Source organism: Meles meles, chromosome 2, assembly GCF_922984935.1.
Source record: "Meles meles chromosome 2, mMelMel3.1 paternal haplotype, whole genome shotgun sequence".
Classification (NCBI taxonomy): Eukaryota; Metazoa; Chordata; class Mammalia; order Carnivora; family Mustelidae; genus Meles; species Meles meles.
Window position 1 is genome coordinate 102,663,081 of NC_060067.1, and position 13,758 is coordinate 102,676,838.

At 42.0% G+C, this 13,758-nt stretch overlaps 1 protein-coding gene across 4 annotated transcripts in view; it reads right to left on the reverse strand.

Annotated features, from left to right (window-relative positions):
- SGMS2 (sphingomyelin synthase 2) overlaps nucleotides 1-13,758 on the reverse strand; it is an 87,805-nt gene that overhangs the window by 18,696 nt on the left and 55,351 nt on the right. For all 4 annotated transcript variants that reach the window (XM_045997125.1, XM_045997123.1, XM_045997127.1 and 1 more), the window contains 2 exons: nucleotides 5,949-6,647; nucleotides 1,791-1,908 (listed from right to left, as the gene is read on the reverse strand). In XM_045997125.1, the coding sequence (XP_045853081.1) occupies nucleotides 1,791-1,908; nucleotides 5,949-6,403 (573 nt within the window). In that variant the 5' untranslated portion in view covers nucleotides 6,404-6,647. The remainder of the gene's footprint in view (nucleotides 1-1,790; nucleotides 1,909-5,948; nucleotides 6,648-13,758) is intronic.

Here is a 13,758-nt window from a genome sequence, read left to right on the forward strand (position 1 = left end):
GACAGGCGGTCCCGTCATCGCTCACAGGCTCAGAGGGCAGTCCACTGAGTCAGCAACAGAGGCAGGTAGATGACCTAGGAGCCTCGAAACTGCAAAAATCTAAGAACTCAAGGCCTGTGGCTGGCCCACGTTCAGAAAGCAATCCTGACTCCTGCTCTGCACCACCACATCACCTCCAGTCGAAGTGATCTGTGTGTGTGTGTTACCGAACCCTTACTCAAGCACCCATAGCCAGCCCGCTTATGTGGCAGCAAGAGGTCTTGACAACGGAACGTGGGGGCGGACTAGTCTGGAGGCCACCAGGGCTTCCACTGGGAGTATTTGTAGCTTGGTTAGCCAGTTGTATGTGTACTGATGTGGCTTTTGAAAACTGCAACTTCTTCCAGGGTGGGTGACCTTTAATTTGCTTTCTTTCTGTAATCACAGCAATTCAGCTCTGCAAACCTCACCCATTACTGGGATGGGCTTGCCTTCTTTTCTGTGCTCCCTTCTTCATTTAACGCATAGCAATAACCCCCTTCGGAGTGTTTATTACGTTTCTGAACTTCTCCCATGCCTTAAATTAGTTTCACTAAAAATCGGCCAATGTTTAAATTCAATATGTACACTGTTTTAATTACAGATACTTTCTGCTTTGATGGCTTTGGAAAATTATAGCTTCTCCAAACCACACCTATATTTGGCAAGGGAGACTGTTGACTCCTTAGAACAACTCTGTTTTTCCTTCAACCTTGGACATCTGCATAGTGTTCAGTAAACTATGATGTTGGACTTCATTCCCTTGTCCAGAAATCACATGATTTGTAAGTTTCCTTTTTTTTTTTTTTTTTTAATAAGCCAGGGCATCCTGGGGTCTAAGATGATTAACAGCTCTCTCAAGAAATGACTACCTGGAGAGACCGTAAATCCCGCTCAAGACAGTTTCAGTATTCATTCCCAAGTGTATCCCAGCAAAAGGCCACTCCGTCTTTCCATGTGTTAAAAACTTTGGGGTCCTCCTTGGTTTCTCTTATGCTCATATCTGACTATTATCACATCCTATTGGCCTTACCTTCCAAATGCATCCTGAATCGAATGACTTCTCTTCACTTTAGTGGGCCACAAAGGGCCTAGGGGACCCACGGCCGGGGCCACCTCCGCCTTTCCCACCTCCACTCAGCCACATGGGCCCCCTGCCATCTCGAGTCCACTGTGACCTGGGGTGCCGCCCAACCACACGGCTCACTTCGCTGTGTTGTGTCTTGCCCCAAGGCTTTCTTACTACAGAAGCCTTTCTGATCTCTCTCTGAAGTCGTACCTACCCACAGCGTCCCCATTACCCTGGCTCACCTTTTCTGTTCTTCATCTGATAGTGACCTGACTTATCATCACGTTACAAGGGGTGCCTTTAGTTTTCGGCTGCCATCCCTCAACAGAATATAAACTCTCAAAGAAGAACGACTTTGCTTTGGTCACTGCTGTGGCTAGAGTGCCCAGCCTGGTACACAGCAGCAGCTTTAACACTTGTAGAATGAAGAAGTACATGAATGAGTAAATGAGAAGGCCAAAAAGCAGCGTTGAACACCCTGCCGTAACTTTTAGTTTTAGCAGCAAATGAATTTCTAATGCACAAAGATAAGGTCTTGCAAACACATTGCAATGTCTTCCCACCAACTCCAAAGAGAAACAAGAAACAGACCAGACTGCAGTGACCAGCTCTAAGAGTATCTAAAAGAACCTGCCACAGAGCGAGCAGGTGTTCACCAAGTGTTCTCTCCATCCCCTCTCCGTGCGAACTCCGAGGCGCTTACCTTTGGGGCACACTGGAAATGCATTCCAGGCACAGGGAGAGTGGTGACGTACATTGTAATACAGCGATACAGGTATAAAGTCCCAATGATAAAAAAGAATCTGCGTCCCACGATTGACCTAAAGGAAGAACAGGATGGGGAGAGACAAGCTGACTCGTCGTTCTGCTCCTAGTGCAATACAAAACAACGTTTAACCGAATATAGAATTACTACAGAGTGGGCACGGGCAGACCCACTTCAGAGCTCACACAGGCTTGTGTGTGGATGGCCCACCCCCCGTTCCAGAAATGAAGGTTCACCTATCGGAAAAAATCTAGGAGGGTTAGGACCCAAAAAGAATGTCTGTGCGGAGTGGGGAAGTTAGAGCACATGAAGGTTCTAGATAACCACCTCTCCTAAAAAAGGTGCTCTTCGCCAGAGAATTCACTGAACTGGTCTATGTTTTCTGTCAACACTCTGCATTAATAAAACCTTCTCTTGAGAACGTATCAAAGGTATAAACGAGCCACAGTCGCAGAGGAATTCAGTAATGAGCTAAGGTGATATTACATAATTGGACACACAGGGAAATGGGGCAACTAATTTAACCTGAGTTATATAAGCAAGGTTTATTTGGAGACAATCCAAAAGTATTTTCGCACGAACTATTCTGTCTGGGACTATATAGATTTTCAGAGGACTAGATTCTGAAACTGCCCGAAGTACCCTTGTGTCTTTGTGGGCATTTAACGGTGAGCTCTAGGCTGATCAGTTTACCTCGAGCTTACTCAACCTTGATCAAAAAAAGCAAAAAAAAAAAGATAAATCCCACAAGTACTTTTATACTTCATATTTTTTGGTGGAGACCGTGGTCTTGGACTAACATTAGCACCTGTCCTGTACCCCTGAGTCCTCACTCCAAGGCAGTGGTTCCTGGAGGTCTGACTTTGTGCACACAGAGGCTCTACCTGTTGGTGCTATGGCCCCATGGGTTATCTGAATGGGCTCTGAGGGTTCTGAGTGTCCTTATGTCCAGCTGAAGTGACAGCTTGTTTTCTGCTATGTAATTAGGGATGAGTCTATAAAGTCTGGGTTCTGGGGAGTCAGAGATGGGGGCGCCCTGAAAGCCCCTGGAATTGCTAGCTGTAACTTCCCTAGCACATACACTATATTCCTACAGGTCTCTCATTTTCAGAGTCTCAAACTTCATCAAAGTTTGATACCCATCAAAGACTTCTGGAAAACTAGGTGGTTTCAGGCATGTGGCATATTTTTAGTTTTCTCCAAGACTGTGGTCTGACGTGGATCAAAGTCTAATTCAGGTAACTGCTGGGACTTCTAATTTACAGAATTATGTATGAATCTAATTTTAGTTGCTTGTTTCCAGTAGCTATTTTCAGAATATTCCAGGGTTTCTGGGGTCAAAATATACAGTAGAAGACTACCTAGACTACTAAATGAGGGGCACCTAGGTGGCTCAGTTGGTTAAATGTCTGCCTATAGCTCAGGTCATGATCTTGGGGTCCTAGGATCGAGCCCCATGCTGAGCTCCCTGCTTAGTGGGGAGTCTGGTTCTCCCCTTCCCTCTTTTGTACACTCTTATGCACTCTTTCTCTCTCAAATAAATACAATCTTTAAAAAAAATAGACTATTAGGGCGCCTGGGTGACTCAGTGGGTTAAAGCCTCTGCCTTCAGCTCAGGTCATGATTCCAGGTTTCTGGGATCAAGCCCCACACTGGGCTCTCTGCTCAGCAGGGAGCCTGCTTCCCCCTCCCTCTCTGGCTGCTTGTGATCTCTCTCTCTGTCAAATAAATAAATAAAATCTTAAAAAAAAAAACAAAACTATTAGGTGAAAGTATTTATTTTGTGTAAGGCCATTTCTTTCAAAGGCTTGCTATACGAACCCTGCCTTTTCTACTACTGAAAAGGAATGGGTGATCATCAGGGCCAAGTCCCTCCATTTGATTAAGTGAAAAACAATTCACCCTTTGCTTCAACCTCAGGCCCCAAAAGAGTGTTGAACTGTGTGCTCCATGCTGTTAGACAAGGTGAACTAATAAGCAGGAATTATTATGAGTCAATTATATTCATTCCAGCATTCTGAGTTCAGCTGTATTCAGAACTGAAAATTAACTTAGAAGGTAAAATGTGCACTCTGAAACCTTATTTAGAAAAGTAACTACTGCTAATGATTTTTTCCTGTAGCTTTGAAGGTGCTTTTATAAGAGACAGCAAGTAGGATTTCTCACTCAGCTAGGATGTTCAAAGTAAGTTATAAAAATTATTCTATTAGTTATTGAAATGATATAATTCTACCTCAAAAGCAAAAAAAAAAAAAAAAAAAAGAAAAAAGAAAAGAAAAAGTATGATCTCCCCAACAAGTTTCTGATGAGGGATTGTGACCAAAACAGTGGATTATCATCACAATGCATGGCCAGCTATGTGACCACAAGTTCGTTTGTTTGGGGGGGGGTGGGGGACAGACAGAGGGAGAGGGAGAATCTCAAGCAGGCTCCACGCCCAGTGCAGAGGCCGACTCAGGACTTGATCTCATGACCCTGGAATCATGACCTGAGCTGAAATCAGGAGCCAGACGCTTAACTGATTGAGCCACCCAGGCGCCCCCACAAGTTTTGACACGGTAAAGCTTAAGGTGCTCATGGAGAGGCAGCTCATAATTTTCTAGAGAAAGATTCAAATAAATTGAGACTGTGCTCTGAAGCACAGTAGAAGCCAGCTACTTACCAGACCCTGGAAAAGGTCTCTTTTCATATATATACGCATGTCTATCCATATGTGAATATGAATATATACAGTCATATGTATGCATATATATGAACAAAAAGTTGATCTAAATTAAGGGAGAAAGCAAACACCTTTGGCTTAAGCAGACTCTTATTTTCAACAGAAGTGTCAACAGAAAGAGAAACGTTAAAGTTCAACAAATCTATTGTTTGCTTTTGGCATAAAGCATACCACAGCTTAACAACTCTGGCAGCAAAAAGTTCTAGTAAAAGACAGTTGGTAGCTGCCTTTTACTTACACATAGGAAATAAAATGTTTGGGAATGACTTCAGTTTGCAGAACAAGCTTTCAGAAATGCAAACTTGAATTTGGGGAACTCTGGACAAAAGAGACACTGAATTCCACTCTAGAAGCAACAAGCAACTGAAAGAACGGTAGAGCATAAAGTCTCTCTTCTAAACATGATCTGTGGCATGAATGCAGAAATCCCATTTTGAACAGTATGGACTAAGTTAGCAGACATCACATTTTCAAAAGCCTCCGTGTATGGGAAATGTTTTTATCTAACTTATATTTTAGTGATTTAATTGCTAGCATCTTAGTAGAGAACAAAACATCTGAAGGAGAAATGAGATGGAAAAGGAATTGAGGGGCCTTGTTCTTATGGACTAGCAGTCAGATCTCACAGGGAAGCAAAAATAACCACTTCAGAGCTACGTCCTATTTTTAAGCACCTTTAAAGCAAAAGTGTGTGGCCTCACTCCTTCCTCATTACCCCTGTTCTAAAACAGGGAGACCGAAAACGGTGAACTAAGAGGTCCTTTGTGGTGCCACAGGGAAGCTGGACAGCACGTTTACTTTAGAAACCTAAAACCCAAACTGCGGGGACCCACGCCTAAATGCAGTTTCTTAAACTCTTGTGACTCGATTGCCAACAGGCAATAGGAAAGAAATGTAAAATTTGTGAACTCAGAGAATGCTATTGACTACAGACCAATCCACTCTTCACATTATGCGTAACAGAGGAAAGTTCCCGGCCACTCCATTCCCCACCTGTTAAAAGCCTAAAATAACAAAAGCATGATGAAGTGAATGTTGTTCCTTTCCAAGCCTTTTGATTTATCATGCAGATCCCACAGCACCAAGGAGCCTGAAACCGTGGACTGCACCTTAAATTCGCCAACTCTGAATCACCAACCACAGTACATCTGGAATGTCCTGACGGTTACCTCTCATACACTGTTGCTCAATAAATGCTTATTTATTCAACACGGTAGATCCTTCTGTTGCTTCCTGTCATCGAATGCCTGGATATGACTGAATTTATCAGACAAAACTGAGAAAGACCATTTCAATTACACATCTACCCCCTCGAACACACACTTAGGGTAAGCTGCACCCCATCCCACCCCCAAATGGGTAAGCCTACTTACTTGTATCTCAGAAACAGCCACTGGGTGATCCATAATCCAACTAATATAATCCCATTTATTTCTGATACAGAAAATGCCCATTTTACTCGATCAATGTAATCAAAAAACTTGTCTGGTAGCGGGGGGCTGAGCTCCTTGGGAGGTACCCTTTCGTGTACAACCGTGATCATGACGGTGGTTAGGACGAGGTTGAAGAGGGCATACACGAAGGCAATGCCTGTTTTCCACCACTCCAGGGGGAATTTGTTCCTGGATTCAGTGGGCATAGCAATCTGGATATAGTCCGGGTACTTTTTGGTGCCCTTTCGCAACCCATTGGATAAGCTCTTAGGTTTACTGTTGCCATTTTTGTTTTCTTCTTCGGCAGGCTCGGCAGGTCTCGTGTAAGTGTTTGTGGGATCATTGGTCTGATTTTCCATATGTTCTTCGAGTTTTGCTGTCTCTATAATATCCATTGTCCCCAGTCTTCAGATCAAAAAGGAGATGGGAAAGTTCTTGGTTTTTGTGCAAACTTAACTTTTCTAAATCCTTCTACTTCCGAGATCAACATGGATTCCTATAACTGATTTTGTTTCCTAGCACAAAACGTAGAAGGGAACCATCTGATCACTGTTCCCTCCATGTAGCCGCCTGCGGTCCACTCACCACCTTCGAGAGAGGAAGCCAATTTTCTTTCTCCCAGAGGTGTTACTATCCCACCTGCAAAAATAAAACAAAAACTATGTTCAGAAATTGTGCTTGTCCAATTGTCAACCATCCAAAAAAAAAAAAAACATTATTAAAATAAGGAAGCAAATACCAGAGCCATTTGCTTTGGAGACATATCGTCAGAACATGGTTAACATTGTTGAGATGGAGTTTATTTGTAAAATATGGAGTTATTTTATCTTGGAGTTCTTGTCTCTTTTTGAGCTGATATCAGTATAAATAGGAATATTTTAATAATCAATTCCTTTAAAATTTCTTTAAATAAAAGTCAGGACCCACTTTGCAAACTCTTCACCAGATACTATTACTTGTTGCTAACCATGAAGTCATAATAAGCTAGAACCTCTCCAGAGATCACATCACTCTTTCCTAAGACTGCTGCTTTCCATGAACCTGGAAGAACACAAAACTGGGATGAGTTGCTCACATGCACCGAATAACACTTATTCTCTCCATTTGTCAAGTCCATTTTTTATTTCCCCCTGAAAAAACTGGAGCCTTCTCAAGTGACCACTTTCCAGAACAGATTCAAGAACCACACATTGAAGACACTTAATAGTACTGCCTCAGTTTATCCTGTGATAGGTAGAGAGCCACACGCTCTACACCAGGAAAGCTAACAGCCTTCAAAATAATACAGAGGAAAAACAAAGCGGTAGCTACGTCTCATTGAGGGAACGAATTCTACTTATTCCTCGAAAAGTAAAATCCTACGACTGGCATGGGCACTTAGAAAGGAACAACACTCCGGGACAGCCAGTGCAAGCTCTACCAGGCAACAGAAACTGACGCCCAGAGGACCCGCTCCCGCACTCACCACCATGACACAGAGGAGAGGAGAGGGTGTCTTTGGCTCAAGCTTCCCCAAGCTCCACGGAGAGCAAAGACTCTACAACACAGAGCACCAGCACCAACTCTTTTATACTGGGCGGCAACACGGCCCCAGCTGTTCTCAATTTAGGAAAGCCGTATTTTAGTCCCTGCTGCAGAGCCCAGCCACCTGAAGAAGTTTCCAGACCTCATAATTAGTCCCCACCCTGAGTACACTGTGCAACTTAAGCATAATTCTTCACATTTTAAAGGCCTCCCTTTCAGGGGCACTTTAGGAAAAAATAGGGACGGGGCGGGGGGGAGTTAAAAAATCAAAGTAAGCCTTTCTTTAATGAAAGAAAAAGGGGAAAAGTTAAAATGGCATAGTCAATAACTACAAGCAGTATTTGTTGACAGGATGGACAGCAAATAGAGTGACCACAAGTGTCTACTGTGCACCTGAACCCCCCAGCGCTGAGGGAGCAATGGGGCGGCAATTAAAAAGAGACCACAGCTGACCTGAACTTTCAATCCAAAGAGCTTGCAGTCTAACTGAAGAGACAGAACGCAAGTGACCAAAAAACTACTGGGGAATGATCACGAGGTAAAAATGTAGTTTTAGGGGCATCTGGGTGGCACAGCCGGGTAAGCATCCGACTCTTGGTTTCAGCTCAGGTCGCAAATGCAGGGTCCTGAGACCGAGCCCCGAGTCCAGTTCCGCACTTGGGTGGAGTTTGCCTGTGATTCTCTCTCCCTCCCTCCCTCTGCTCTTCTTTTTTTGTCTCTCAAATAAATCTTCCAGCAGAACAAAACACAAACAAACCAAACGTAGTTTTAGTTGGATCCCTGCTCCCCTGACAAGAGGTGTCCACAGAGAGGCACTGCCCTTTTCCGGGGAAGTGAAAGCACGACGAAGGTTGACCTGCGGAGCAATGGAGGGTCACTGGAGGATGGAGACGGGCTAAGAGATGATCTCTGAGAAGCCAACATCGCACCTTTCTCTGGTCCCTGTGCAAAGCCACAGACACTAATATGCTAGAGAAGGATGAGAAAGGACCAGTGCCCCTCTTGGGAGACCAGGATTGACAGACATTCTTTGTAGGATCCCAACACAATGTGGTAGGAAGGGTAAGTACAGTGAAGAGGTGCCTCAGTAAGATATTTGCGGAAACAAACCTCTGACACCAGGGATTACCACTTCTAACAGAGATGCCAAACACTAAGTCGGCCATTGCCTCTCTTAACCAAGTTTAGGCTAATCCACACAGAGCGTCTTACCAAACTCATCAAAACTCCCTCCGACTTTACTACTCCACATCTGCTCCTAGCCTGGTGTTTGTATGCCAAAGAAGCTTGAGATTTTTGAAGCCCAGGTCCACTGGGGGACATACTGGCGGTCTTTATAAGGTAGCTACCCGGTTCTAGAACATAGAATGTAGAACCAAAGAAAATCCAATTAGTTACCTGTTTGGGTTTTTTTTTCCCCTAAGAGGAAGCACTCAGCCACCCACCTCATGGGACAACTGTAAGGTTGACTGAAATAATTAATCATGAAGAGATTTGTGCTCCCGGGAGTAAGAGCACTTCGTGCATGCAAAGCCCATTTATCGTCATTAGTAGTAAGATTGATATTTTCCTTGGGATCTCATTAAGAAGACTGAATATACAAAGCACACTCACCCTGTGTCAACCAATCTTAGGACACAATGATCGTCATCAAGATGACGAGTATGGGGGCGCCTGGGTGGCTCAGTGGGTTGAAGCCTCTGCCTTCAGCTTAGGTCATGATCTCAGGGTCCTGGGATGGACCCCGGATCAGGCTCTCTGCTCAGCATGGAGCCTGCCTCTCCCTCTCTACCTGTCTCTCTACCTACTTGTGATCTCTGTCAAATAAATAGATAAAATCTTAAAAAAAAAAAAAAAAAAAAGACGAGTACAACATATTCATTCCTATGGTGATCCTTTCCTATCAGTAAGTATCTGGGAAAGTGACAAAGCCACAGGAGTTTCTCTCGGTGGATGGCAATCCCATCAGTTTGTTCGTTGAGGGTACTAATGCCAGAGCACAAGGCAGATGAAAAGCTTTCCAAGTCCTCTTACATTGCAAAATATCAGAAGCTAACCTAGAGACTATTTTAAATTAAAGACCTCTATAGACTAATCTTCCTTTGAAGGCAAGTGCAAAACTCTGAAAGTTTTAGTACACTGATATTGTTAGGGTTTTGGTGGGGGAACAAAGGATGATGCATTCCAGAGATGCAAGGAAGTTTTCCTTCTTAGGAAAGGGCTGTAATAAAACACAAACATATGTAAATAGAAAAGACAGGATTACTTGGAATGAAGTTGAAAAGGCATTTGATACAAATCAATATCCACTTGGTTTTGGGGAAAGAGAGTTATTCAATAAAGGGAACAGAAACCTCTGTAGAGCCACGTTCTTCAATGACAGGAGCACATCATATGTGTGCCGACTACCTAGTAGAAAAAGTCTCCCACTGTTACTCCTCTTTCCACCCTAAATGAAGTTTAGAATCCTTTTTTTGTCAAATTACAAGAAAACACATTCTTAGCTTCTGTTTTATTTCCGTCACCTCTATTTTGTAATACCATGTTCATACATACATTAGTCATTTCCCCTTAATAATGTCGACAGGATTTTACCTGTAATTTGATAAAAGTATTCCAAGGTTCACACTGGTAGGTATTAGGCTACATGACATTAAGTAATAATGGGGTAATGGCACCCAGTTATTCTCCTCTGAGTTCACCCAGAGGGAATAAGAATGTACACAACATATTTCTACAAGTACATTTTCAACAGTCATGTAGAATAGAAAATTGAAAATAATCTAAATATCCAACAACATGGGATTAGTTAAATGAATTATAGTTATCGTAACATTATAAAATACTATGTTTGAGGTAGTAATGATAAAAATATGAGACAAGTATATAAATACTACATAAGGAGGACGCATTATACGATTAAATACAAACTTAGATGACAAATCTCAATAATTCCCATCAGAGGCTATGGTTTTTAAACAATGGGAAAGGAGCCATGTGATAGATACTCAAGGCTATCAGAAAAGGTGCAAGTGTGAAACTCGTGCCGCACGCATCTTGTCAGCAGTCCTGGCCCATAGCTTACTGATGGCATCCTGGCACAGGGACTGAGTGTAGACATGAGCTCCCGTCAAAGGGCTCAGAAATGCTCTGCTGGCTAGATTTGTATGTCAGCCTCGTCATGCATTTGCAGTGGTTGAGAAGACATATTAAATATGTGAATATACTTTAAAAATTAAGGAAATTTATCTGAACTAAAATATGGATTTTAATGTTTAGAAAGAGGTCATCTGTTGAGGAAAGACGTTAGACACCAATGAAAGAAAATGCCTTTAACATTTGCAAGTTGGAATTATGAATAAAGAAAATGTATACATGGAGCTTAAAGGCTTAGGAAAAGCTAGGTCTTGAAACAATTTTATTGAATTGAAAATCCATGGAAACAAACATCCGGTAAGTTTCTTAACACACATAAAAGCTTTCTCAGACTTAAAAAAACTTAGTTGTCAAAACCATAGAGCCATTAAAAAGTCAAGTTGTAGAACAAAACAGCCACACACAGTTCTCAGAAAATACTACCTACCTAATTAGTCCTCATTATAACCGGAGGAAGTATTTTAAAGAAACTGACATAAAGTGAGATCCTCAAGGTCTGACACGTAGAAGGAAAAGAGCCCAGACTGGAAGCAGGACTCTCACCTCAGGAGCCCTTTTTCTTCCTTTTTTTTCTTTTCCCCTTAAGATTTTATTATGCATTTATTTCGAGAATCGAGGGGGTGGTGGTGGGGTGGGGTAGAGGGAGAGGGAGAATCTCAAGCCGACTCTGCAGTGAGTACAGAACCCGACCTGGAGCTCGATCTCATGACCCTGAGATCACGACCTGAGCCAAAATCAAGAGTCAGATGCTTAACTGACTGAGACCCCAAGGAGCCCAAGGAGCTCCTATTCTTAGTGGCACACCACCACCTCTAGTGCCAGTACATGTAAGAGGTCAACAATACAGTCAGCAAATAAGTAAATAAAAGAATGAATGAATGAATGAATGAATGAAAAAATGACCATCAGTTATGAGCTTTTTTTTTAAAAGAGATATGTAAATACACAGGAAAGTCTCCTAGATAACATCAGAGGCATTTTTAAATCTTTGTAATTTTGCAAAAATTTGTTAACACTTAGAAAAAATTTAATATTTATAATTCACCCCTCTTGTGGGAGGGGTGAGGGGAAAGGTGCCAATTAAGTATTTCCCATTATTCATACCTACCATTTAACTATAGCTACTGTTACTAATAACCTACGATTCAAGTTTTTATCACTTTATATTAATAAGATCCATTTTAGATAAGATATTACATGCCCATAGTGTTCTTCCAGAGACCAAGACATCTTAGCTTTTCTTAATTAACAATCTCAGAGCCTAGCTTCCTTATAAAACTCATCTAAAGTGAGTAAGTAATAATATGCTTGCAGATGACAAGGGCATCCTATCAGTCACGGGGCTCTATTTCAAGCACTCACAAAATGTGCTAAATATTTTCACTAATGAGTTGCTGAAAACTGAAAATAATCCATAGCTTACTAACAAATTATCACGTATTTTTGTGAAATACTTTCCCCAAAAAAGTAACATGAGCGCATGTCAGACCTTTCTAGTATGTCTTTATGCTGCCACTAGGTCCCCCGGCTGTATATGTGCGATGACAGACTTAAAACTAGGGAAATGGGCAGGCTTTGCAGACTGAAAACACTTTGAGAATGGAGTGGAAAAAAATTTTTTTAATCTAAAGATAAAACCGAACTTCTGAATTTGGGGAGAGAAATGCTTGGGTAGAAGATAGATGTTTTGATTTCTGGTGCTGATTTACTATCCCTTATTAGGGAAGACTGGACATTAGTTCTGTACCCCATTGTTAGAAGAGAAAGATCCAGCCTACAGCAGTGGTTGCCTGGGGCTGCTGGTGGGAATGCAGAGGGACTGCAAATGGGCTGGAAGTTTCTTTTGGAGGGGGGATGGAAAGGTCTTACATTAGACATGATGGTTGCACATTTCTGTAAATTTACTTTAAAAAAATCATTTAGTTGTGCCCTTAAATGAATTTTATACTATGTGAGTAATAACCCCATTAAGCTTCTTAAAAAAAAAAAAAAAAAAAAAAAAAAAACAGCCTGGAGATAAGTTGTTTCTAAGGAACCAGAAAACCAAGGGCTACTCCACACTATTATTACATTTCCAGGCTCAAGTCTCCCTGTCAAGCACAGTCCTCACTACTTGAGGACTTCTTTAGTAGTGATTCTGCAATATGCATTGTCTAAGTTTTCCACAGACAAAATCAAGAACCAACCAATGAAAATCAAACCACTTAAGAAAATTTGGGTCAACTATGCTCAAAAAAAAAAAAAAAAAAAAAACCTCCTGTAACTAAATAGTATGAAGTGACCAAAAAAAAAAAAAGGTTGGATTTTCTCTAACATAATTAATCAAAATTTACTGAGTAGTATTCAAAGAGAACAAGATGGTCCTTTTCTTTCACACACACACAAAAAGTCACTTTAACTGGCGAGGTAGACAATTTAATACCTTTTGAAAGGAATACTTATTTACACCGAGCAAACATTAGCTATGTAAACTGGCAAACAATAAACCGTGGGACTAGGAGTATTTCACAAGAAGGGACCATTTCCAGGCCACAGTGCAGCGTGAGAAGGGGATTAATTGCTCAACCGGCATTAATTATTTCTGACTTAAGTTTGATACAATAAAGTACCTTCCCTAAGATTTGATTTGCAAAACATTCCATAGGATGTTTTAAAATCTGGGTTCTGTTTTCTAACTGCCTTTTTTTTTTTTTTTTTTTTAAGATTTATTTATTTATTGGGGGGGAGAAATTGTGAGCGAGCACCCGGGGAGGGCTAGAGGCAGAGAGAATCTCAACATACTCCTCATTGAACACAGAGCCTGGCGCGGGGCTCAATCTCACGACCCTGAGATCATGACCTGAGCTGGATGCTTAACCAACTGAGCCACCCAAGCTTGGTGCCCCAAGCTGCTATTCTGCAGAACTCTAATGATCAGATCTGATTCCAGTGTGTTTTGAAAGACAAAACCGCCACCCTGGAGTTCAGGGACTGAGGTTCTCCAACAGGAGAATAGGGGACTTGGAGAGATGGAGTCACAGGGAAAGACAAAGAACAATGTGTGGGACAATGTGGAACATGGGGTGAGGCG